This window comes from Aspergillus fumigatus, chromosome 6, assembly GCF_000002655.1.
Source record: "Aspergillus fumigatus Af293 chromosome 6, whole genome shotgun sequence".
Lineage (NCBI taxonomy): Eukaryota > Fungi > Ascomycota > Eurotiomycetes > Eurotiales > Aspergillaceae > Aspergillus > Aspergillus fumigatus.
This window is the reverse complement of record NC_007199.1, coordinates 1,789,112-1,814,604: the sequence shown is the minus strand read 5'-3', so window position 1 is coordinate 1,814,604 and position 25,493 is coordinate 1,789,112. Positions and strand designations below refer to the sequence as shown.

The window sequence follows — 25,493 nt, the reverse complement described above, 5'->3', positions numbered from 1 at the left end:
GTATCAGTACCGAAGGATGGTTTACTGTTTTGTGAACCTTGATCGAAGATTTTGATCCAACCTTCGCCGTCCAAACTCACTTCTAGTACGGGATATCGCACTCTTCTCAGTGTCACATGGCGCATATGTGGAAACCTGAGGCTGCAAAGACGGCACTGCCACCGCCCGAAACTCCGGGGATCAGCAATAGTTCTGAAGTAAACTTTTAAGGTTCCAACCATGATTCCGTGTCTGTTGAACCTGCGCCAGTGTCCCAGCAACCATCTTGGTGGACTGATGGAACATTCCGACAATGGTTTGAGATAGAAGAACGTAACCAGTACCAATGGCTACAGGTTCGACCAGTCCTTGATTGTTTTTGTTAATGGATATGAGATTGACATGACATAACCTAGTGCGCATCTGCGTCTGCGGGGATGAGGGCACTGGCAAGTCCAGTCTCATTACCTCTCTCGTGAAGGGTGTCTTCGTGACGAACAAGATCCAACCCGTCCTACCTCAAATCACCATTCCTCCCACGATCGGAACGCCTGAGAATGTCACGACCACCACGGTGGTGGACACATCCGCTTTACCGCAGGAGCGGAGCAACCTGGCCCGGGAAATCAGAAAGTCGAACGTAATTTTGTTGGTCTATTCTGATCATTACAGCTATGAAAGAGTTGCTCTATTCTGGTTGCCGTACTTTCGATCTCTGGGGGTTAACGTGCCGGTTGTATTATGCGCCAACAAGTCGGACTTAGCTGCCGATCATACCGAAGCCCAAGTCATCGAGGAGGAAATGCTACCGGTGATGGCGGAGTTCAAGGAAATCGATTCCTGCATACGTACCAGCGCACGCGAACATCGCAATGTGAACGAGGCTTTCTTCCTTTGTCAAAAAGCCGTCACCCACCCGATCGCCCCGCTGTTCGATTCGAAGGAGTCCGCTCTGAAGCCAGCAGCGGTCGCGGCCTTACAACGCATTTTCTACCTGAGCGACAAGGATCGAGATGGGTATCTTTCGGATAAAGAAATCGAAGACTTTCAGATGAGATGCTTTGATAAGCCTTTAAGCAAGGAGGACCTTGTCCACATCAAGGAGACAATCCAGAAAACACACCCGGACTCTGTGACCCCGTTTGGCATTGACTGCCGAGGATTCATCCATTTGAACAAGATGTACGCAGAAAAGGGACGCCACGAGACCGTCTGGATTATTCTACGAGCATTCCAATACACCGACAATCTTTCACTGCAAGAGAGCTTCCTTCATCCCCGATTCGAAGTACCACCCTTTGCATCTGCTGAGCTGTCCCCGGAAGGATATCGGTTTTTTGTCAATCTCTTCCTGCTGTCAGACAAAGACAATGATGGTGGCTTGAATGACGCCGAATTGGCGTCCTTGTTCGCCCCTACTCCCGGTCTCCCAGCTTCTTGGGCGGACGGCTCATTTCCTTCCTCCACAGTCCGGAATGAGGCCGGTCACGTCACTCTTCAAGGCTGGCTTGCTCAATGGAGTATGACAACGTTCCAATCACCTAAGACGACTCTGGAGTATCTGGCTTATCTCGGCTTTGAGTCGTCCGATAGGAGTAATCCCTCTACAACGGCTGCCTTGAAAGTCACGCGGCCACGAAAGAAACGAAAGCGCCCTGGACGTGTGGGTCGTAACGTCGTCTTGGGACACGTGCTTGGGGCTCCAGGATCGGGCAAATCAGCGCTTCTCGACGCCTTCCTCGCGCGCGGCTTCAGCCACACTTATCGACCGACTATCCAGCCCCGGACTGCTGTGAACACGGTCGAGCTCCCCGGGGGGAAACAATGCTACTTGATTTTGGATGAGCTAGGAGAACTGGAGCCCGCCATTCTTGAAAACCAGGCAAAGCTTCTGGATCAGTGCGACGTCATTGTATACACGTATGATTCCTCAGACCCGGACTCCTTTGCCTATATTCCCCAGCTCCGGTCCAAGTATCCGCACCTTGAAGAGCTCCCGAGTGTTTTTATTGCGCTTAAGGCCGATCTGGATCGTACCACACAACGGGCTGAGCATCAGCCCCACGAGTACACGGCCATGTTGAATATGCCGAGTCCACCGCTCCATGTCAGCGCTACTTGGAGTTCCATCCAAGAGGTGTTTGTACACATTGCAGAGGCTGCAATGGAGCCCAGCACTGCTTTTCCCCGGAGTGAGGAGGACGTGGAGGGGAAATGGATGGCCTGGGGTATAGCACTTGGAGCAGTGGTTTGCGCCGGGGCTGCTGCCGTGATGATTTGGCGAAGAGTAAGCGGCAGTGGATAGGACTTTGAGCTTATTAATCCCTACCTGGATGAATAAATTAGATTGATACCCGAGAAGCTTTGATGCGTTCATCCATGTGCTTCGTTCATGGGCTTTGAGTTGCAGCGGGGCTTGCGTCAGCAGAAGAGACCAAAATATCACCTCATACAATATTGAAATTAGATATACCCACTAATTCTTTCATTTGATGGTTGAACGTAGAGAGCCCCTAGAGTAAGATCGATAATTCCAGACTGCCAATAAATGGTCGATATCAGGCCGGTGAGAAACCAAACCCCCCCAATGGTCAGGAACCGCTTCAGTAGCACGGAAAGAACAACTATAGGCTATTAAACCAACCACTGAGCACACTAACCCCAGAAACCGACTCACGGGCCTCCCAAACTTCCCCGTCTAGCTCTCCGCTCCTCTCCTCACTCACCTTGTCAGTCGAACCTGCGCGCTTCGAATCTGTTGTCCTACCCCACTGTTGTGAATCCTTTATTGTATATATTGTTTCTTCGTCTACTTCTGCGGAAGACCATCATTTTGTCAAGATTGGCTTATCTTATACCCCAAGGTCAGACTGACATTTATTTTCCCCCTCCACGTGTATGCGTGATCGACTAACCAATGTCAGAAGTAGATATACCTGAGCGCCGATCTCAACGTCGAAACACTGGCTTGAAGAGATCCATACTTCCCGATTCCTCTACTCCTAATATCGTGCCTCGATACGTCGCATTCATTCCAGATCTCAGCATCACACACTACCCTGGGCAGCTTTGCTTAGGGTGTCGTTCTTACGAGCATTTCACTGCGACTGTGAATTCAGCAGCGTTCACCTATTGTCCTAGTCAACGTTGTTTGCCTTTCATCTACTATTCAGTACTACCACTGCGGCGTATACAGAAATATCCTAGTTTACATGAATTAGCGCCACTCCGTCGCAACCGCAATCATGTTGTAAGCCTCCCTTGCTGCGCCTGATGGTCACCAGAAGTCTTCCTTGTTATCTCTTACTGTTCATTGTCGCCTGTTGCGCTCCTAGGGACGAGCAAGGAACAGCTGGATAACAACTGCGAATTGCACTTTTACTGACTAGATCGCGCTAGTGTTCTTCCGCCTCCACCTCCTCGCTACACCGTGCCAGTCGCTTATGCTGCTGGCGCGGCAAATGGCATGGCAGTGCCGGTCGTAGAGACCAATAACATACTCAGTCATCCAGAAGGCGGCTGCCCGCTGCAAGTTGGAGAAGGTGCATTTGTATCCGAGGAGTCTCGACAACTGGGACTAACAAGGACTTTCCATTAGGCACCTACGAACTCAAGGACGACCTGCACCTAGCAACCCCTCCTCCACACCCATCTGAAGCTCCAATCATAAATCCAAATCCTCTTGCGACTGTTCCAACACCTCCGACATCCGGCGTCAAGGTTTCACTAGTTTGTGTCAGTCCTCGAAGCAGGACTCCCTCTTTCATCTCAAAGCAGATCGTAACAGCGCCCCCTTTTGGAGATGGAAACCCGGCACTGGTACCTGCTCCTGTCAAGGACGGGTTGAAAAGGCGGAAGCCCAAGAACAACATTATCAAGAGCAGTTCGTCCTTCGTATCACGGGTCATCACTCATGAAGTGGCCACAAAGCGGTTGAGTGAGCGGAGTCCGGAAGGCCTCTTTGCTTTCGCCAATATCAACCGCGCCTTCCAATGGCTTGATCTCAGTTCGAAGCAGAAGGAAGACCCGCTTGCAAAGATTCTCTTCACAAAGGCGCACATGTTGTGTCACGATATCAATGAGGTCACCAAAAGCCCTTCTCATATCGACGTGGTTATGGGTTCCTCTGCTGGTGACATCATCTGGTACGAGCCTATTTCTCAAAAGTACGCCCGAATAAATAAGAATGGAGTCGTCTGCAATTCTCCGGTCACTCATATTAAATGGATTCCTGGGTCGGAAAATCTGTTTATGGCTTCTCATGCAAACGGACAATTAGTAGTCTATGATAAAGAGAAGGAAGATGCTCTTTTCACCCCTGAAATCCAGGATCAGTCAGCGGAGGCAGTCAAGGCATCAAGTACACAGCCGCTGCAGGTGTTAAAGTCCGTCAACTCCAGGAACCAAAAGACTAACCCTGTCGCTCTTTGGAAACTTGCAAACCAAAGAATATCCCACTTTGCATTCTCCCCAGACCAAAGGCATTTGGCAGTTGTCTTGGAGGATGGCTCTCTACGAGTGATGGACTACTTGAAAGAAGAGTAGGTCTCCTCTGATCTTACTCTCCGTGCATTCAGGGTTTGGCAGGCATCTAACGAGCCGCTAGGGTCTTGGACATTTTTCGCAGTTACTATGGTGGACTCATCTGCGTCTGCTGGTCGCCTGATGGCAAATACATTGTCACCGGCGGACAGGATGATTTAGTGACTATTTGGTCCTTCCCGGAGCGCAAAATCGTAGCTCGTTGTCAGGGTCACAACTCTTGGGTTTCCGCGGTCGCCTTCGATCCGTGGCAATGCGACGAACGGACCTACAGATTTGGTAGTGTCGGTGACGACTGCAGGCTTCTTCTGTGGGACTTCAGCGTTGGCATGCTGCACCGACCGAAGGTGGTACGTATCCCTTTATAACGAGACCAGCCTACACGCTCGAATTGTTCAATTACTTCAGCATGCGAGGTTGAATCCAATGCGCTAACAAATTTTAACAGCATCAAACCAGCGCCCGTCAGCGAACAAGCATGGTCGCTGGCAGTTCACAATATGGCAATCGTCACCGAGCTGACAGTGTGGGCAACAGGATGAGGTCAGATTCTCAGAGGACAGCAAACACCTATGAGAGTTGCGACCAAGCTGTCCGTCACCCTGTAGAACCCAGAGCACGCACGGCCTTGCTGCCGCCTATCATGGTGAGTTTTGAGCAATGCCCATAAGTTTCTGGACCATTACATCTTGAGCTGACAGCTTCAAAGTCCAAGGTCGTTGGCACGGACCCTATCTGCTGGCTGGGATTCCAAGAAGATTGTATTATGACCTCTTCCCTTGAAGGTAATTTGCCCATTTTTATATACTTCGCTTGTCGTCTCAGGAGACAGCCGCTAATATAGGAGGCTAACAGGCCACATTCGCACCTGGGATCGTCCTCGAGAAGGCATAAATGACAAGTACAACGACCAGTCATCGTCAACTGCGGTCAGCGCCAGCGCTGCTGGCTCAGGGTCTATCTCTGGGCTTGCTGAATCCACCATGGGCTCGCTCTGAAGACTTGGACTAAAGGCGCACGCTTGACTACTTCTGTATATATGTACATTCCACTAGTATACCCCTTTGCTTTTACTCATGACGATTCTTCCCTGTATGGATACAAACCAACTTTGTAATTGGCGTGTTCACGCTCCTAATTGGAACCAAAAAAAAAAAAAAAAAAAAAAAAAAAAAAAAAAAAAGGCCACGAAGTCTTCCGCCTAAGTATCGATGTATGCTATCGGAATCGCGGACAAAACAAGCAGGACACTTTCCAAGAGACTGAAAACAAACTTGAGCTGACAATGTAATGAGTACATGAGAAATCCACTACCAAGCGAAGATGTACATGCATACATCACTAGCCTGCCCTCCTTGCAGGAGGATCAAAGTTTTCATAACCAACGTACTCCAAACAAATTCCAGCGGTGAGCGCAAGACCAGAAAAGGATGTCCATTATGGATTATCAATTATTTTGCTTGGACAATTAAATGCATTAGAAAGCATGTTCTCATCCATCATATCAGTATCACTGCTCATGTCCCTCGTACATCATGCCTTGCAAAGATATGTATATACGAACCCAAATACCATATCGTGACGTCTCTCTCTCAGACCCTTCCACAATGAGAGTCCTTTTTACACGACCATAACCAAAAGACCCCAAATAAAGGAGCCCACAGCAGCTGGGGCCATGAGAGATGCAGCAGCGTTAGTCGTCGCGGTAGCGGTGGCGGTAGCGGAAGCAGTCGCGGTGGCGGTTTGGCTCTCTGCAGAGGGAAAATTTGTTAGAACGCATGATGCAGAATTTTTGATGTAGAATCTCACCGGTGGAAGTAGTCTTTGGCACAGTCTTGACGTCTGTGACGTTGAACTGGGGAGATTGGGCCAGGATCCCCGTGTTCGTGGGTCCCGTGCTGACGAAGTTGACCTGATAGCCGTTTCTTTTGATTCGGAGTCAGCCTAGCCTGTAGCTTGAAATGGATATCGAGAGTTAGACATACGCCTTGGGAATGCCGGAGATACCATCCACGGTGTATTTCTCATCGGAGGCTTTGACTTCCTTGGCGATGACTTTGTTGATGGGGGGCTGGGTGATCATGTTGACTAGCACGATGGAGAAGTTCTGGGAGTCGGATCTGTTGCTAAGCCTTAGTTCTCGTCCTATAGATGTCTATGCAGGACTTACTGGACATATTGCCATTCAATATTGACGGACTTGCTCATATCCACCTGGTCCAGGCTCTTGGGGGATGTGATGGTGAGGGCTTAGGTCTTGTTAGTAAGACTATCGCCTTTGAAGAGGAATAGAGGAGACGTACCTGTAGCGGTAGCTGCGAGAGCAATGATTGAGGTGAAGAAGCGCATTGTGATTGAAGTTCTATTGATTTGAGGTGGTATAGTTCAAACGAATAGGTAATAGACTGGTGGAAGGCAGAATCTTTTGAGATTGAAAACTGTTAATAGTGACTGATATCGACTCAATGCAAGAGGACGACTACAGGCTTTATAAATCCAAGGTTTAAGACCTTCCTTGGCTATCTCTCCTTGAACTGAGGCGATGTTAGCATATTCTGGAGTTTTTTGTTGGATACATCTGCGCCTGGCCAGAGTCAGGTCGTGCTTGACGCGAGGGATTCTATCTGATGTGTCTTTTCTCGTTCATGGCTCTAGCGACGAAGCTCATAGATTCCTGTATCTCCTCTTTGATTGGCAGTACTGAAGATGTAAGCTTTGCTGAGTCGATGCTGTGCTCATATTGGCTGTGTATCCATGAAGCACCATTGAGTCGGTGATTGAGCCCTCGTGCCCTGAAGATATAGAGCATAAGAGTTTCCGTATACATCCTCATGACATGACATATCTTCAGCATCTGCTGCTTCATTGTAAGGATAGCTGCTGGTCTATGACATGTTGCTGGGGCTACATTGCTGGCCTTCAATTGCGGAGAGCAAGAGTCTCATGCTTTTCTATGTGATAAATGGATATTCTAGATAAGTTCTCGAGGCTGTTGATCTCTTTCTCGCGAATGAGGGATGTTACTGCGTAAAAGCAGACCATAGTACAAATAGTCTCACAGCTGGGCGTAAGTTCAAACTAACGAGTGCACAAATCTCATTTCTGTTCTGAGACTGATGAAATAGGCGAGGGTGAGTTTCCTGGTCACACAGGATAATCTGTTCTCAGTCTTCCCTTTGCACAAACAAAGAACAACAAGGCTTGAGTTTAAGGCAACTACATAGTCCCTACTCTTGCCAGCCTTGAGTTGATCCGCGTATTGTCAGCCAATGCCAATTCAAGTTATTCAAACTCTGAGTCTATGGGCTGCAGTCTTGGTGATGACGGATCCACCGATGTGCAGTGCATATGAGCTATCAACCACCTGTTGATATCAAGGTGTGGACTAGACGCACATCCCATCCGTCTTTAGATGCAATCATCTGTGGTTAGTCAACCGACGACAAGACGAACACCTGTATGGAAAGCCTCGTGCCGAAAGCGGCGCAATGACATGGATGCTCTCCGGTAGCCTTAAGGGCCAGCCATCTAACAACGCTCATCTTTCTCTTCTTTGCAAGAAGGAAGTTTGTTTGTCTGGGTTACTTATTGCATCAGAGCTTGTCGATGGTCATCCATGACGTATCCAACATGCTCTTGCAATTGCATACCCCTTTACTAACGGAATGGGTAGCAATCAAGTTTGACAGACTATGGTGATATCCTGAACACCGCAGATCTATACAGAAATCTCCATCTTCAGGACACTTACAGACAAGGTCAATGAAATGACCAAAGGATCGGGCCCCGGAATACTGCATATAGGGATTCTGACCATGACCAGCTAATCGGAAGTAAAATACTGATCTACATCATCGGTGTCACAATCACGATAACTCTGGCTTGGTTGGATTTCCTGCTGCCTGAACTTCATGCAACACAGCGATTTGTTATTTTTTTTTTTTTCTTTTTTTGGCTTGAGCCTCTGCGGCAAACATGCAAGAAGGATCACACAACCCCTGCACTACCAAATGCTTTCGCTCAAACACAAGGGAATCGAGAGTAATGACCTTGGTATTATGCCATGATTGCTTGTTTCGCGCTGTTACTAGGCTGAAGCTCATCGCTTCTAGAGTACTTTGATCAGTACCGACAGGGGTATGTGTTGTTGAGGTTTCTTGCGTCGAGCAGGCTGCCGGGTAATTTTAAAATATCATAGTATAAATGAAGCTGGAAGGCCTCCTTCCAGCTCAATTGAGAGTATCAACAATCATCCAGACTTTCTTATACTGCCTTTCTCTAGGAGCCCATCAAATCTCTCTCGCAACTTCATCATGAATCTCAAGACTATTACCATCCTCCTCAGCCTATGCGAGACACTCTTCGCCGTCCCCATTCAAGGCTCCCAAAAAGATAAACGCCAGGGTCTCGGAGGCTTTAATTTTGGTGATCTGGCGAGCACGGGTACCTCTGGCACCAGCGCAGGCTCAAACACCAATCCATTTGGGTCGTTGTTCTCTGGCATCATTCCGTCCACGAGCAGCTCAGGCTCCTCAGCCGGCACGGGGAATATGATTCTCCCAGCTGGAGCTTTGACCTCTGGATCTCAAATCGGTAACGACGAAACAAACCAAGGACAGTCTGGTTCTGGCGACTTTTCCCAGGGCGGAGAGGATGGTGAGGAGGCCGCCGCGGTGGCGGTTCAAGACGGCAATGAGGGTGACGGCCTAGAAGATGAGACCGTTGCTTGAATATCCTTCACAGCCTGGATGTTCATGACAGCGAAGCCAAACACGTCATCGGAAGAGCAAGGATTCCAGTTGTTTGTCAATGTAGGCAAAGGACAGGGTTGAGTTTCGGGCATTGACTGATCGGTGGCCGGGCACCTGTGTTTGCTTCTTTCCGGTCATCTTTTGGCTTATATAGTGCCGATGACAGGATTTCAGAATTCTGAGTGCTGTGGCTAAAAGGAGAATGTAGAGATGTCTGTTATGCCGCACCAAAGTACCATCAGATGCTGCTCATGATCTAAAGGGCTCTCTAGATCTTAGATTATCTTTAAACGTTTGTACAATCCTAAGGTAAGTAGTTTATCAATGAGGTCACGAAAGCCGGCTGGTGGATGGGATCACAGACAGCCTATTATGTCATCTGTGATTGGTGTATCGTTGACTCTTCCCCGCCATGAATTTGTTGTTTCACAGCACAAAAAAGCCTCGATCTCCCCGCTTGATGATCAAGGGAAATTCTAAGATTCTCACTTTCCAAGTAATGATAAAGAAGCATGGAATACACTGTCGACATATAATCAGCGATTTTGAAGATGGATGACATAGACAATAGCCTGTTGAAAGTCAGTTTCTCCACGTCCGGAGCCTGCGTGGACAGGAAGCTAATTGTTGGATTTGTGCTGTTTCGAACGTCTAGGAGCTCGAAAAGGAATACTGTCCTCCTCTGGATTCAGCTTTGTTTACGGCTATCGTCTGCGACTATGACCTAGAAAACCCCGCGCAGGTCCAGCAACTCCGCGACACCCTGGACACTCTGAAGTTATCAGCATGGGAGCAGGAGGATCTACCCTTCGATCCGTCTGGAACCAGCGGACTGAGTCCTGGCGCTAGTGGTGACGCAGATGGCATCCTGTCAGAGCCCAGCGGCTCGCAAAACGGCACTGCTCCGTCGCGAGAAACAGATATCACCAGTCTGGCGTCCGACTTCTCCTCCGTGGGTCTGGACGACAGGCGCACAAGGAGTCAGGGCAATTCTTTGCGTTACACGATCAACCCTGATGGATCGCTGTCGCTATCGGGCGCTTCCGAGAACGACAAAGTCTGTTATCTGACAGATATGTTTCCTTCTTTGGATCGGTTTACTGTGCAGCATTCGCTTAGGAAGTCTGACGGTGATATTGATCGCGCCATGGACGTGCTATTGAACATTGCGTTCTTTGATGAGCAGCAAGAAGACGAAGATGGAACTAAGCTTGCCATCCCAAAGGGCATCGATGGGTTCGAGGAGTGTTCTACTGGAGGCACTGGGCGGAAGAAGAACCGCAAGCGCAAGGGGAAGAATAAGAACGATCCGGTTCGGGGACTCTCTTCTCCGGCAGCTTCAGGTTATTTGCAGGATGAGAATCTCCCCCTGAACAAATGGGACGCTGGTCAGAAAGATATCGAGTTTATCTGTTCTAGGACTTTGCCTGTCCTAAAGAAGGAGGCTGTAACTTCTGCTTATCATGCTAACGGAGCCTCACTGCCACTGACGATTCGATCTCTTGCGATGGCACATGCGCCGGAGGAAAAACATATCAATGGACACCCCGTAATGCTTGCACAAGTTGCAGAATTGACGCAAGAATTTCCGTCTGTTGCGCCAACACTACTGGGTGGCCTACTGAACATCACTCGCAATTCGACGTCTGCTGCCGGTGAACTGGCAGTCGCCATGCTCACCCGTCCAGCGGCTCCTTCTGTGTCTAACCTGATCAAAATCACCACTGCGCCTCCCGCCTTGGATCTCGATGACGATGAGCCCAAGAGACCTCCTGTGGAGTCGCGAGTCCTTCGCGATTACGGTACTGCTCGAGTTACCGCTGGCGACCACTTTGTGGCCAGTGCAGAGGCTTTCCACAAAGCTTCAGCAGCTTACCGTCGTGGAAAATCAGACAAATTAATGGGAGGAGCAGCTGCTTACTACTCCTCGGTGGGCCGAGATCATCTCGAGCGGGCAAAGCGGGAGGCTGCCGCTGCGGCCGATGCTCTAGTCGATTCGCAGTCAACCTCAAATTCATTGGATCTGCACGGTGTCTCGGTCCAGGATGCCGTTCGCATCGCCAGTTCGCGTGTCGCCGCATGGTGGGACTCTCTTGGCGACGCCAAGTACATGCGCGGCGGCGATTTGGCGCGATCAGGCTTTCGCATCATCACTGGTGTCGGACGCCACAGCCATGATGGCACATCTCGCCTGGGGCCAGCTGTTGGCAAGATGCTGGCCAGGGAAGGCTGGAGAGTAGAGGTGGGTGAGGGTGTTTTGACGGTGACCGGTGTTGTTCGACGTCGTTGACATGTTACGCCATTCTCAGTTCATGATTGTGTTTAAGATACCCTACAGTTATTGCACCTGGTCGATCTAGCTCATGTCCAAGGCCTTAATGTCGGTGAATAAATACTGCATCTAGCGGATATAGTTGTTTACCTGTTTATGAATTATTCTCATTTCTTCCACATGCCGTCTTCCGGCGGTGATTCTCCGCATGATGACGTAAAACGTAGAGACAATCGAAGATTCAGTAATGCATCGATAAATCTGACACAAGCCTCGCTTTGGCGTATATGTGGCTGTGGTTTCTACGGGTAAACCTAAGCAGAATCTCGGCCTGATCTTCTCTCGCTAACCCAGAGCACATAATTTACGGTCCACCCCGATGCGTTTCCAACACTTCACTCGTTTTCTCCGCATCCTCACCACTGCACCTTCCATCACATCCCTTTCTCCACGATCCATTACCAGGATACCTTTTCCAGTCTCAAGAGCGACAGCCCTCAAAGCTGCGCCCACCATTCCATTTCTAAGCTCATTCTTCAGCTCAAGTGCCAAAGCCGAGGAGTCCAACATGTCCTACCCCGAGCAACGAAGTGAGGCGGAATGGCGGGCAGTCCTGTCACCAGGCGAGCATCCTTCTACAATACACTATAGACAAAAGAACAGCGTTCTAATCTCTTGAACAGAACAGTTTCGCGTCCTGCGCGAAAAAGGCACAGAGCCCCCTTACACGGGCGAATATGACTCCCATTTCTCGTCCAAGGGTGTCTACACCTGCGCCGGCTGCAACGCCCCGCTCTACAAGGCCACGCATAAATTCAAGTCCGGGTGCGGCTGGCCTGCATACTTTGACTCCATCCCCGGTGCGGTGACCAGACATACGGATCGCTCGTTTGGGATGGAGCGGACGGAGATTGTGTGTAGTAACTGCGGGGGTCATTTGGGCCATGTCTTTAAGGGTGAGGGGTATCCTACGCCGACAGATGAAAGGCATTGCGTGAACAGTATTAGTTTGAAGTTTACCGAGGATGAAGAGGCAGCGAAGTCGAAGGCATGAGGATCTGAGATGCGAAAACCCAATTATATAGTAGTAGTTTGATGATGACATTCTGACGGCAAGGAGTCATAGTATGAGATGAGGGCGTACGCAGACCATAACATGCTTTTATAAAAATTCTCAAAGCTTTATTTCACATAATAGACTCATGGACTCGATAATTTGCTTTATATCCGAATTTCTAGTCTTTTGTTGACTCCGTCTTGCATGTCTGGCACGTGCGGCCGTCATCGGGCATCCACAATTGGCTGCCTCAGGCCGCACCGCATCCGCCACTTGGTGATTGTCATCCACTATTGAATTCCCCAAATACAACAACAACCATTACTTCCATCTCTTACAGCCATCGAGAGGACCGCGCTACCAGCTGTCATGTCTCGACGTGCGACTCCTTCCCAGGCTGCGCAGAACCAGCAGGTCATCAAGAACCTGCTGAAAATCGAATGCAATAAGATATGTGCTGATTGCAAGCGCAACAAGCGTGAGTTGTGCCCGCCCCCAAATATCCTGGTCTTGTCGTATCTGCCTACATCCAACTGCCACTCTGCGCCTTTGAGCTCTTCTTCTTGCTCAGTTTCGCTGACGATATATTCTGCTAGACCCGCGATGGGCCTCATGGAATTTGGGAATCTTCATATGTATCCGTTGCTCGGGCATCCACAGGGGGATGGGTACCCATATCAGCCGAGTGAAGTCTGTCGATCTCGATTCGTGGACCGATGAACAACTCCAGAGTGTTATCAAATGGGGCAATGCCAGAGCGAACAAGTATGTGTCGAGCCGTTAATTCTTGCAGGTTGGATATCATTCTGATCATGGATTCGCAGATACTGGGAAGCCAAACTGGCACCTGGTCACGTCCCCTCGGAAGCGTGAGTCGGCCTCGCCGTCACAGCAGTATACCAACGCTAATGGAAACATGGATAGTAAGATCGAGAACTTTATTCGCACCAAATATGAATCAAAGCGGTGGGTTATGGATGGGCCAATGCCCGACCCGGCAACGTTGGACGTGGGTGACGACAACGTGGTAAGCTCTACCGGCGCATCTGTTGAATCTGCGATTGAATTGACATCCCTTTCAGCCTCTTGCAGTCGTCCAGGAAAAGGCAAAGATCGAGCGTTCCTCGTCTCAGCGAGTAGCGAATACAAGCCAACCTCCGATCACGCATCGCCCCCAAGCATCTATTGACTTCTTCGGTGATAACGAGCCAATTACTCCCCCGGTTCGCCCTAGCACCACAGATCCCACGCCGCGGATCGCTGCGCCCAGGCAACAGTCGCAATCACAGCCTGCCACAAAGCCGGCTCGACCGGGTGATTCGTTGCTGGGACTCGATTTCTTCGGGAGCGCTCAGCCGGCGTCCACCAGCCGTCCAGCCAGTACCGCTTCTACCCCTGGTGGCTCGGCCGGGATGTCTCGACCTGATTTGAAACAATCCATCCTGTCTCTTTATTCCAAGCCCCAGCCTCCCGTACAACATGAGCGCGAGTCTTCGTTTGGAGATTTAGCATCTCCGGCCCCGCAATCGTCGTCTTCCAACTTGGGCGGATTGACCGACGCGTTCAGCGGACTGAGCTTCCCCTCGACCACTTCCCCGCCTTCCAAGCCAGCCGAAAAGCCCTCGCCTTTTGCCAACTTGACGACCTTTGCCAGTGCAAAATCCAGTCCGGCGGCTCCCAAGATCACGTCACCCACCGCCTCAGCCAGCAGTGGCCTCGGTGGCGGTCTCTTTGACAGTCTTACCTCTCCGACTATCCCACCTGCGAAGCCTCAGCCCCAGTCGCGTACCGATTCCATCCCGCCCAATAGCCATTATTTGGGCTTTACCAGCTTTGCCACTGCTCCCTCGCCCAAGCCGAATCCTCCACGGTCATCTTTTTCCAATGATCTCTTCGGACTCTCTTCGACCCCGGCTCCTGCAGCTCCTGCAGCTGCACCGCCTACGATGGCGTCGCCTCAGCAGGAGCTCAAATCCGCTTTCAACCTGAGCAGTCCGGCTCCTGCCCCAGCTCCGACCCCAGCTCCGAAACCGGTAACCTCAACATCCACAGTCTCTGTTGCGAGCATGATCCCCAACGTGGACCCTTGGGGCGGTAACGAATGGAGTACTCCCGAGCCCGCTGCCGCTGCCTCATCCACCTCAAGCATGATGAAGATTCCCGACACACTGACAGCCAACGACATCGGCGCCGGTTGGGGAGCCCCGTCCTCCCCCAGCGCAACCTCAAAACCCGCACCCACCGTAGCCGCCGACGAAGACTTTGGCGGTTGGGCCAGTGCCGCACCCATCTCGACTACGACCACAACGACAACCACGACCACGACGACCTCGAGCGCTCCCCCTAAACCGGCTGGCGGGTTTGGCGGAGCTGATGATCTATTCTCTAATGTTTGGCAGTAGTCTTATCTCTTCTTGTGTTGTTAATTCTTCGATTGCATATAGTGCTCATGGTGTCAATTTAGACTTAGGCGCCAGATCAATGTGAATTTTTTCTGTTCTCTCACCTCCTCGACCGGACTGGCTGGTTCGTATTGGTGTTAATGGAAGTACTCCTCTGTCTTTGACACGATGCTCTGACCGAGTTACATATGGAAAGTGAGGATCTGAAGTCAACCCAGTACTCGCGGTGAGGCGGACCGGCCAGCCAGACCCAAGGTTGAACTACGAGCTTTTCAACTGCCACAACTTGAATATACGCTATTGGAGCTGGGGTTACCGTGGCTGCTAGCACCAGACTTGCCCAACTTCGCCTTGTGCGATCTTAAAGAGGATTTTTCTCCCGCGGATCCCTTTCTAGCCGAATTCCAGCGAAGATGTGTACTTGTAAAATGCTGGGGCTAGTCATAAGTAGAGAAAACGGGCAAAGAGCAAAACTTGCGGCGAGAAAGGAGTTTTTCGTTGAGGCAGTGCAGAAGATGGGTGGTCCTAAAGGGATGTGGTGAGATAGACAGAGTGAAGTAGATTGAATGACAGATATTTTCTGGGAAAGGTATGTCTGGGAGAACTGCACTCGATGGAAGCGTCGGCTCGAAATCATAAGCACCATTTATCATCAGAGTCTCGTTCTGTCACTGGCGTTTCAACACCAAGGGACGTTAACGAGGTCACTCACATATCAACTCATGCCCACTCGGAATGGACGTGACAGTCATCAGATTACCTGTCTGGGGCGAACTAGTTCCTGCAAAGACCATTCCAACAGGTGCCATCCTTCCGTCCGCGAGCCACACGAGCGTTTTCCCTTGGAAATCGACTGCAACATGACGCAGAGCGCAACTGCAAGAACAGAGGGCAGAGAGCCTGGATGAAGAGCGCTTGAAATCATGTAGTAGATTGCCCCAACGACGTGCTTACGCAGAAGGACTTAAACCCGACTGGAGGCCTCCAGAGCCGATGAAGGAGCTCTCGGCCAAACTGACAGCGCATATCGAGGCCGGTGTCCGAGCCAGTACCGTCTCGGCCTTCGCATACATGATGAACTACCTATGATCACGGCATGCTTCAGCCCGTTTGCCGACAATCACGTTCACCTGAGGTTTCGCAGCAGCTCAACATATACCCCATAAGTTGCATATCAGGTCGCATTCTGACCTCCCTAATCTGTTCCATTGAGCGATCAACCAAGTCCTTGTAGCCCATGAGTCGCATGACGGAGCTCGTCCGGTGGGCGTTGGATTAGTCACAGAAGAGTGTCGAGGGGAGAAACCTGCATAATTTGGTATGTGTCTCTGTAAATATACCTGTGATAAGGAGTGCTGTTATAGGTCAACTTCGTCTAAAACTAACTCGCAATTTAACTTCTCCTTACCATGTTAAGTCTCCCTCTAGGTTGTTGCTCTGCTTTCAGGACAGTTAGCATAAGCAGTAAGGTCAGCTGGCTTATTGCCCTACTTTAGGATATTGGCTAGGAGAAGGATAACATATAAGTGACTGCAAGGCGGTTAGCTAAGCCGCATGAATATTAAATTGGTATCAACAGATCGTAAGCGTCATCACATCACGTCGTCCAGATCTCAAGACGAGATCCAGAAATCATGCACGGCAGAAAGAACCCGTCCAGGGATAACAACCCTTATAATAACTGCCGCACACTCGAAGCATCATTCGACACGGATTCCTGTGACACAATGGTGGTGACTTTGATCTTATTCGAAGTGCCTTCCTCGAAACCGCTAGCCTTGTAGTCGCCGCCCTCCGGGCCGTGGCTGACAGACTGCATGTGGAATTTGGACTGGCGGTCAGCGATGGAAGAATGGAAGTTGGAGAAGTGGGTAACATGGCTGCGTTGGGTCCTGGTGCGGGTGTTGCTCTTGCTCTTGTAGCTGGAGAGGAAGCGAGGGAGGAGCTTGGAGATAAAGGCACGGATGCCAGGGAGGCAGGCGCAGATAATGGCGACGTTGCATTCAATGGCGGACCACTTGGCAGCGCCTGGGTTATCATCTAGGAGCTGAGAGTTAGTTTGGTTCTTTCGGTAGATTGATGTCGATGTGGGAAAAACGCACAAGTTGGATCAGACGAGTTGGAGATGACCATGAGACTTTTCAGTCTGAGAATGCTCGTTATCAAGACACTGCGCGGACTGTTAGCAACCCAAGTGCAAGCGGGAATAGAGAAGGAAACAAAACTCACAATGAACCCAGGGCAAAGACGGCCATAAGGGCGTACCTTTGGCGTCGGGGGAGTTGCAGGTTCTTGAGCGATGGCATGGGGAATACCAAAATCAGGATATCCGTGAAAATGTGGATTGCCGAGTTGGAGAACCAAAGGGCTTTTTTGTCAAGACAATACCCATGCTGCTCTTCATGCCAAAACTTGGACACAGGTACGCAAGTAACCCAGGCACTGATGAATGTCCACGATCCGTACGCGGCCAAAAATCCAATCAAGCACCAACAGGCGAAACGCATGCGCGGTGTCGAGAAAACTCGTTTGTATTGTAGAAGAATCGAGGCTTTGGTAGTAAGCAGACTCGCTTGATACAAGGGTATCGTTGCCCAGAAACACTGAAGGCACACATTAGCCGGACGTCAAACCGATAAGACAACATGTATTTCCTACCTTCATTTGTTTGACAAGGATGTCTGGCGGGATTTCCTTGTAGTGCTCTCCCATGAGATACTTGACCTCTGATTGTCCACCGTCAGCACCAAACACAAACACACAAGTTCAGCCATCCATGGTTTCAGAAATGGCATCTGCATACCTCCTATAAACAGACCGAAAAAGGCCCAACTAAAGGCCTGCGAGGGTTAGTCGGCAAATCCGTCCTCGGCTATGGAACTCCTGCGAAAGCCTTACCAGAGCCACAATGATAGCCCAATCATCGGCGCCCATCTGCTTCACCAGGAATATTCGGGTGTAAATTCGAATAATTGTGAAAACAGTGGCCAATGTGGTAAATGCAATGCTGAGAGAGAGGGCCTCCCGGCCGCGGGGGGTTCCGAATGTCATTTTCTTTTTCTTTTCTTCACAATGGGGCCCTAGGAAGAACAATATGCAAATGAATGGAAGATCGAGTTGATAGAGATTGTAATGCAGTTAGCAGGAGTAAGGATCATGAGGTATAAATAGTAATGAGTGACTTTCAGAACAGCCTAGTAGTGGTCCCCAATAGTTGGGAGAGGCTCCAATATCAGTTATTCTCCATGGGGTGCATATTGAGAAGGAGGAAACAGGTCAGAAGGATCGAGAGCCAATGTAGGAGAGGAGAGTACTTCAGAGGATGCAAGCTCCATATTATCGAAAATGCCAGGCCCCATCAGAGACCAGAATCTTATATCATCTGAAACCTATATCACTAGACTCCAAAAAAAAGCGGAGAGAGGGTTGAGTCTCCAACCAGAATCTTATCATAATGAGAGCCAAGTTCGGGCTACACTACGGACGCTCAGGCCTCAAGATGCAGTGCCTGATGCTGCAGGAATATCCTACTAGATCCGTTGGCTGACGTCTTTAGGTTCATGGGCACTTTAAGTAGTTAAACGATAGTCTAAAGTAGTCAATGCCTAATAGAGTAATAGAGTAATAGCACCCGGAGTTAATGTGGGAACTGGAGCTGATGTTGCCATGTTGGTCGAGAGTTTGTGCGAGTGACCAGACGCCCCAGGAATTGAATCAGGCTAGAGCCTTAAACCACGTGGAAAGGGATAAGGATCGGCAAATCGTCCATCAGCTACTGGTTGTTGAAAGACTCGATAGTTGCACTCGGCGCTTTAGGGCATGTTCCTTCGAGTCAGACTCGGCTTTCCAGGCGATTGACGGAGTGACACCGAGAAAACAGCCCAGACTCGTCTTTCCGCATTGGGGATTACGTAGGCCAAATGAGGGGCAATGCCGCCAGGTCAGAATGGATGCTGGTGGAATGCAATGCTTCTCTTTTGACTGGAGGTGCAAGGACTCTCAGGAGGTTAGAAACATGGTTCAGGACGGGAAGTACGCCCATGGATGACACGCAGGATATCTCTGTATTTCTCAGGGACCACTCTTTAACCCTCACGGTGTGGTAATCATTTCCGAATAAAGGCATTGTTGTAACACCGGGACTCTCAAAAGTTTATGAGTGAAGCCCGATGCTTCCATGGCTTGCCTCAAAAAGAGCCCAGGAGACACCTCCCATTCGAAGAAAAGACGGCGTCGAACGTACTCAGAATACCAATATTTCAGTGACAAATTGGCGACTGCTAGGTTGACGCAGTGGTGAACCACGGCTCAGTCGGCATGACAGTCAGTCTAGCGAGCCAATAACTGGCTGAGTTTCTGGATAGTATTCCTCACCACTTTCGACCCGCCTGTCAAAAACCGGACGTCTGCAACAGAACAGGTGGAATGAGCGGCACAAACACTCTTTATCTCTTTTGCCTCTTCAAGATCTAGTCCAACTGCTAGTTCATTCCCAGGATAAAAGCTCGGTGCAATACTTACGTTCGTCTGGGACATAGGGCGCACGAGGGGGTAATCTGCGTTCCAGCGCAATGGCATGGACCTGTGCGCGATCATGTCGATCATATGCACGACTTTTTAGTGTCTCCACTTCCAGGTTCGCGCTAAACGGAGTGGACTTCCATCTTCATCATGCTACTCCGTAGTCCGTATAGCCAAATTGCAGTGTATCTGAACTGTCGACAGTTGCGATGATGATCATCGACCTGAACTTTCCGGATGGCACATTTTCTGCCGCCAACTGCAGTCAATGCAGTCACCTGTGGCGTGAGAACGACAAACTGTGTACTAGCCTGGATCCACCCACCATCGAGTCTGGGCGTTTGTTAGTCTTGATTTTTCAACCTTTTAGGCTTTAACTCGGACGAAAGTAACGCAAAAAGGAAAAGGCTCAGCTTTGACTCCTTGACGCCTTAATGACGGGCCCATACTCTATGCACGTTTTGATTGCATTGAAGACGCACTGTTGACCAGAGACCCTATGTAAAAGAATGGCGTCGATCTCGTAGTAAGCCTGAAAAATGGAACCTATCAGATGACTGGTGTTGACAATGAAGAGAACATAAGCAGTGCGGACAAGAGAGAACCTACAGAGCTCTGATTGAGTGAATGAAGATTTACTCTGTAAGGGGCAACACCAGTCTCAACAGGTGGAGTCACGACCTGCCTACCCATTCAGGAAACAGGGTAGGACTCTTTTACACTGCCGACAAGAATACCTGAGCCGTCCGTAAGGTAGCACTATCTACTTCAAGGACTAATGGATAATTCATTTTCTTGTCTGTCTCATTTTCATTGATCTTGAATGGGCTTCGCATAGTGAAAAAGGGGTCAAACTACATGACGGCAGTTTAGGCTACATCCTCGAATTTAGCCGGCCCTCATGGGTTCAAACGAAGTGCCATGTAACCCCCTATCGTGATTGACATGTCTCCTAATGCACTCGGAATACGACACGACTTGCGCCTCAGCAGCATGTCAAAAGTACGGAGTATGCGGAAGGAACCCAAGGAATCAGGCACGAAACATATCAAGCAGTGAGTGCCTTAGGCAGGATGATACCTGGGTTCTCACCAAGCACCTGGTGCTTGAGATAGAAACGGAGATAATCCACAGAGCAGAGACCTTGTGGCTTTTACTAGGATGAGCATCCTTTCAATAGTATGGCGCGGGGTTCTTTTCCGTGCAGAAGTGATGATGGCAATTGGTAAGCATAGTAAAGAAATCGGCCTGATTATAAGGATCATCATAGACGGAATCATTCCCATGCAGGTACATCTCAAGGTTGATTCAATTCGTCCAAATACAAGATCCGTTAGGGTGCGACTCCCATCCCCACCCCCAAAAAAGAGTATCATACGCATGTCCCTGCTCCAACTTCTACAGCGTCCCAAAGGAAAGGGGATGTTTACCACGAGGTCGGTCTGAAAGCGAGCATATGAGCATTTGCCTGAAATTGACGCTGAGCATAGCCTGACGAGGCAAGTATTTCGAGTATTTCAACTGGAGACATGATCGTGGTCATTGCAGGACTGTTCTTGTCCGTTGCCGTCTCCTCAGACTCTGTAGCACTCCATAGGGTAAAACCTCCGCGCGTTTAGGTTTCTTCTGTAGAGTGAGGATCAATACCTTTGTCGAGGATATCAAATATGTAGTGCCATCGAGGCCTCGGTAGTCGCCAGCTCGTTGCTGCGCTCGGTTCTCATGAGATTACTCCGTGTTGTTCTTGCCTGGCCAGGCATACCCTTTCAAGTCAGGCCGTTCGCACTGCGCAAGCACTGTCGCTCCATTTGCCTTTGACCACCGTTTCATATTTAACATTTGAGAGAGAAATACAAAGTCATTTGCGACATGGCATTGGCTTTCTCAACGTAGAAACCGCCATGGACTGTGCCTCTGAGTGGAACTGGTTTGATTCGCATCCAAGTTCCACACCAACGACAGCGACATCGATCTTAGCATGGACTATCGGACCACAGAGTCCGAAGGCTTTACCGAACCAAAGTCAAGTCGATGGACACTTCGCGAACAGCTCATCCTCAACTTGCAACAAGCATTGATGAAACTCCGTTACTCCCGGCCAGATGAATCCCCTGTCCCGGTCTTAGGCCACACCATTTGTCTCAATAATCAATACCGATTCCTCCTTCCCCGAGACAGTTGCCGGTGTCAGCCTGTGGCCTAATGTGTGCGCAGTAGATCGCTGTGATGAGTGTACCTACGAAGACTTCATCGGGGGCCTATGACACCATTGATTTCTTTGAAGCGGCTTAAGGGATAAAATTGATAGGAGCTCTCACGCTCCGATCAATTTTCCAAGTGACCTGGAATCATTGAGCACCTAGCGTATTAGTATCTTTTCTTTTCTCCTGGCTGCGATCTACCTATAGTACATCGTTAAAGGAAACCGTGCATCACCCAGCAGATTCCTACCCCCCCAAACCCAGACGCCGTGTGTTTTAGATTGCGAGTGAACCCTCACCTAGCTTGAAGGGCGAACGGTAGGAGCAAAACAACCACCTTTTCATTCAGGTGAGGAGTTCCTCATGAGAAATGAAAGAAGAAAAAGCAAGAAAAGATTATCGAAAGATATCATGTGGAAGAAAAAGGGTATTATTGTACATCAATGGCCATGCAGAAGAATAAGGACGAGGACCGTGAGTTTGAAAGAAGAACGAACAGCCGTCATTGAAGAGGATCATTTACTGTTCATCTCGTCTCTCTCGCGCCCCAAGTTCAGTAATAATCCTCTTTTTCTATTACCATGATCAACTCGGTAAGTTCCTTGCGCAATGAGCGGTTGCGGTCCCATGCTTCGATGATCTTTGGACGATGACTAAGGAAGACGGCTTTCTTCCATGAAAGCCCGTTGTACTGCGGTGCAATACCCGTAGGCAGGTTTCGGGCAAGGTTACGCAATACTAACGCCGCCTTGTAGGCCACTCCAAACGGCTCGCCTCGCTCATTGACTGGAGTGTCCAGGTAGTACCATTTGCGGACGATGCGCTCTTGGAGAACCGCACGTTTGGATGTCGGCGGCTCCGCATCTGGCGCACGTTCCTCGGGCAGATGTGCGGAGACGTGCCCAGCGACCATTGCAGTATTGGCACTCGGACCAGACGACCGGAATTTCGTGCAGTTGTCCCAAAGGCAGGTATGAACGGGCGACTCCGCCTTCTCCAGGTTATAGTGTCCCGGCGTTTCAGTAGGCTTGAGGTTCATGTGTTCCGTGAAGACGTGATGGCGAAGTTCTGCCGGCGACTTGAAAGCACGCTGACACGTCTTGCTTGGCTTCGAGTTGTCCGCCCACTTGCAGTAAATGTAGGGAAAGCCCTCGAAGGTATAGGCGGTCTCCAGGGGCCGAATGCCTTTGATGATGAATTTCGTGGCTGCACCAGGGCCATTGATCACCTGTGCTTGCGCGTTCGTGAAAGTCGTACTGACATTTTTGATAAATTCAGCCGCAGGGAGAACACCGCCACCAGGAAGGCGAGGGTCTGCAAATCTGCTCTGATACGCCTGCCACAAGGCAATTTGGGTGATCTCGCACTCGAGGTCCTCCACAAAGCAGCACCGGAGCCAACGCGAGCTCCGTTCAGGCTCCGAAAGCTCCATCAGCTCTTTCATGAGCTCGGGCGGTACACGAGGGATATCCGACGGTGGGGGGGCCACCTTTTCTTCTTGCAACACAGTTTCCTTCTTGTTCGGTCGGCCTTCGTGCGTTAACAGTGCGACCATCCGGGGGACGAAGACGGTAGGCAAGTTGAAGACCTCAATCAAAGTCTCAATGTTCTCGGACGAAAGTGTATACTGGTACCAGAAGTCCAATGCACCACTGAGAATATCTTTGTCCAAGTCGAGAAGAGTGTGAAAGTAGAGCTGCTGCAAAGTCTCTTTTGGTATCCGTTCCATTGCCCGGTTCGCCTCTGGCTCGTCTAATTCAGTGGAGAAATGGGTGAGAGCCCAGAGTGCGCGGACCACGTGAGCACGATCTGACGACCCGAGACAATTGAGAAGTGAGATCCAAAGTGGATCTTCCGGATCGGTCTTCATAAACTTGGTGACCTCCTCTGCAATGTCCAAAGCGTCGTTCTTGATCTCGTTGAGACGAGGCTGATTGGGCAAGTTGATCATAATGACGAGGAAGTCTCGGAGCAGGCCTTTCGCGTACCGTGACACATAGTAGGCATTCTCTTTCAGAAGGACCATATTGCGTAGTACCAGGGTCGCTTCTTTAACGTTGCGCAGAAGGTGGTTGAATTCGTACGTCTCGAGGGTGTCTTCCGGCAATGTAACTGGCATTTGTTTGATCTTCTCCAACAGATCTCGTGTGCCATGTAGCGAGTTCAGCTCATTGACGCGATCACTGAGTTGAAGAACATCATACTGAAGCTCCCACTTCACCCCGGTTGTGACAAGGGAGATATCCAGGGCCTTTGCCATGAGGTTCTCCGCAAGCAAGGGGAAACCCTCAAACTTGAATTTATCCCATCGTTGATTCGAAATCTGAACAAGGTGATACAATGCAAAGTCCACCTCATCGGGAATTCCCGATTGTAAACCGTAGTGGGCTCTTTTATAAATATGATCGGCTGCAGGGCAGGGTCAGTTATAGGCCATGACAAGTAAGCAGGCGGTAGTAATTTGACGGCAGGGCTCACGTACATTTCGGTACCTCCAGATATTTGAGCGGAAAGTAAGGATCATAGAAATCGGGTTGCTTAGCCACCTTCCCTCGATCGTGCAGGGTCGCAAAAAGGCCAGGTCTGTTCCCGGGCGTTGCTACCTCACGCGTGGACATTGGAACTTGTCTTTGATCTCTTCCTTCCCAATTTTCGGACATTCCTTGTGGACCATTCGACCCCATTGAGCCGGTGGAATGTGTATGTGCTCCGGTTGGCTGCGGCGACTGGTGCGCATTTGAGTGTGAGCGTCGAACAGGTGCTGTGTCTGGGATGAAGGGTTGGTTGGCTTTTGGAGCTTGCCGCAAGCCTTCTATAGTCCAGTCAGCGGATCTAGGTCGGAAACAATCTTTAATAGGGCTGAGTTACTTGCCTCGTAAGGACGAGCGCGGTGTATTGTTCGACATTGTGAGTAACCCAGTGACCACCCTGATCCCAATGCTTCTTGGGGACGCTCTCTTCGCTACTGGGACGAACTGAACCGCGTTGGCTAGACTTGACCACGCCGATGTATCTCCAGAATATGTCCACTATAAGGTGCTAAGACCGGTTTCGCCTCGTTGGAAGAGAGGTCCTGTTTGAGACGCGCCGGCGTAGAATTTTGCTGATGGTGTCGAGTTACTCGTCCAGGAGGATTTTAAGAAGGATAGGATGAGATGAGACAGGTTGAACGAGAGATAGAATACAACCTGTTGGCATTCACAGGCAAGGTGAATGTTTGCGAAGCTTGATTGATTGTCGCCCCGCGAAGGGAAATCAGCCGCGATTAAGAGCTATCGGAAGCCAACCGATGAATGCGACTACAACTGTGCAAGCAACGAATCTTTCGAGAGGTCAAATCTGAAGGAAAGAATGCGATTTTCTTTCTCCAGTAGAGAAATTAAGTCGCGACGATGGCAGGCCTAGATCAAGCGTCAATGACCCGGTTGTGCTCTACAGGCTGTGTAGGGGAAGCTGACCCTGCGATCCTCGTTCCTGGCATCCCAGGCAAAAAGTCCATCCATCTGCTTTGGCCTCAGGCGCGTGTCCGGAGTATCTCTTGTTCCGGTCCCGCATGTCACGTCATGTTTGTTATGTTTGGATTGGAAGAGTGTTTATGCCTCAGGCAGAAGCCTCCTTCTATACAGCCTTTCGACCTCGACGTCAATATCGAGATAGGAACTTCTACTACGACTGTCAGCAGGTATCCTGCTACTGCTTGGATGCCTGCACTTGAGCACAATGGCGTCCATTGTTTTGTAATATTGACAATCATTATTTTCTTTCCCA

At 49.9% G+C, this 25,493-nt stretch overlaps 8 protein-coding genes across 8 annotated transcripts; 5 read left to right on the top strand and 3 right to left on the bottom strand.

The window, feature by feature from the left end:
* Positions 1 to 115: 115 nt before the first annotated feature.
* Positions 116 to 2,487, top strand: gem1 (ERMES complex Ca(2+)-binding regulatory GTPase GEM1). The gene is made up of 2 exons (XM_745585.2): positions 116 to 335; positions 396 to 2,487. Exons 1-2 carry the CDS (start codon positions 326 to 328, stop codon positions 2,282 to 2,284), a joined length of 1,899 nt encoding a protein of 632 aa, XP_750678.1. The 5' UTR covers positions 116 to 325; the 3' UTR covers positions 2,285 to 2,487.
* A 161-nt stretch (positions 2,488 to 2,648) lies between these two features.
* On the top strand, positions 2,649 to 5,663 carry AFUA_6G07860 (WD40 repeat domain-containing protein). The gene is made up of 8 exons (XM_077805022.1): positions 2,649 to 2,843; positions 2,904 to 3,229; positions 3,379 to 3,521; positions 3,578 to 4,520; positions 4,586 to 4,871; positions 4,970 to 5,167; positions 5,231 to 5,306; positions 5,377 to 5,663. The coding sequence occupies exons 2-8, from the start codon at positions 3,225 to 3,227 to the stop codon at positions 5,517 to 5,519; spliced, it is 1,794 nt and encodes a 597-aa protein (XP_077661155.1). The 5' UTR covers positions 2,649 to 2,843; positions 2,904 to 3,224; the 3' UTR covers positions 5,520 to 5,663.
* A 197-nt stretch (positions 5,664 to 5,860) lies between these two features.
* AFUA_6G07855 (GPI anchored serine-threonine rich family protein) lies at positions 5,861 to 6,870 on the bottom strand (the record flags this gene model as incomplete). The annotated part of the gene is made up of 5 exons (XM_001481408.2): positions 5,861 to 6,272; positions 6,331 to 6,446; positions 6,507 to 6,641; positions 6,692 to 6,770; positions 6,825 to 6,870. 5 exons carry the CDS (start codon positions 6,868 to 6,870, stop codon positions 6,142 to 6,144), a joined length of 507 nt encoding a protein of 168 aa, XP_001481458.1. The 3' UTR covers positions 5,861 to 6,141.
* Positions 6,871 to 8,474: 1,604 nt separating this feature from the next.
* Positions 8,475 to 11,737, top strand: AFUA_6G07850 (uncharacterized protein). The gene is made up of 2 exons (XM_077805021.1): positions 8,475 to 9,853; positions 9,928 to 11,737. Exons 1-2 carry the CDS (start codon positions 9,824 to 9,826, stop codon positions 11,560 to 11,562), a joined length of 1,665 nt encoding a protein of 554 aa, XP_077661154.1. The 5' UTR covers positions 8,475 to 9,823; the 3' UTR covers positions 11,563 to 11,737.
* Positions 11,738 to 11,792: 55 nt separating this feature from the next.
* Positions 11,793 to 12,762, top strand: AFUA_6G07840 (peptide-methionine (R)-S-oxide reductase). The gene is made up of 2 exons (XM_745582.3): positions 11,793 to 12,167; positions 12,228 to 12,762. Exons 1-2 carry the CDS (start codon positions 11,924 to 11,926, stop codon positions 12,596 to 12,598), a joined length of 615 nt encoding a protein of 204 aa, XP_750675.2. The 5' UTR covers positions 11,793 to 11,923; the 3' UTR covers positions 12,599 to 12,762.
* Positions 12,763 to 12,813: 51 nt separating this feature from the next.
* On the top strand, positions 12,814 to 15,003 carry AFUA_6G07830 (uncharacterized protein; the record flags this gene model as incomplete). The annotated part of the gene is made up of 4 exons (XM_077805020.1): positions 12,814 to 13,366; positions 13,426 to 13,470; positions 13,526 to 13,628; positions 13,684 to 15,003. The coding sequence occupies exons 1-4, from the start codon at positions 13,266 to 13,268 to the stop codon at positions 15,001 to 15,003; spliced, it is 1,569 nt and encodes a 522-aa protein (XP_077661153.1). The 5' UTR covers positions 12,814 to 13,265.
* Positions 15,004 to 15,967: 964 nt separating this feature from the next.
* On the bottom strand, positions 15,968 to 18,443 carry AFUA_6G07820 (putative integral membrane protein). Its single transcript, XM_745580.3, has 7 exons — positions 17,902 to 18,443; positions 17,807 to 17,843; positions 17,662 to 17,729; positions 17,233 to 17,606; positions 17,106 to 17,173; positions 16,412 to 17,043; positions 15,968 to 16,358 (listed from the first exon to the last, which is right to left on the bottom strand). Exons 1-6 carry the CDS (start codon positions 18,052 to 18,054, stop codon positions 16,676 to 16,678), a joined length of 1,068 nt encoding a protein of 355 aa, XP_750673.2. The 5' UTR covers positions 18,055 to 18,443; the 3' UTR covers positions 15,968 to 16,358; positions 16,412 to 16,675.
* A 2,888-nt stretch (positions 18,444 to 21,331) lies between these two features.
* AFUA_6G07810 (putative chromatin remodeling complex subunit (Rsc9)) lies at positions 21,332 to 25,213 on the bottom strand. The gene is made up of 3 exons (XM_745579.2): positions 24,598 to 25,213; positions 24,208 to 24,537; positions 21,332 to 24,134 (listed from the first exon to the last, which is right to left on the bottom strand). The coding sequence occupies exons 1-3, from the start codon at positions 24,629 to 24,631 to the stop codon at positions 22,279 to 22,281; spliced, it is 2,220 nt and encodes a 739-aa protein (XP_750672.2). The 5' UTR covers positions 24,632 to 25,213; the 3' UTR covers positions 21,332 to 22,278.
* Between the last annotated feature and the right edge of the window lie 280 nt (positions 25,214 to 25,493).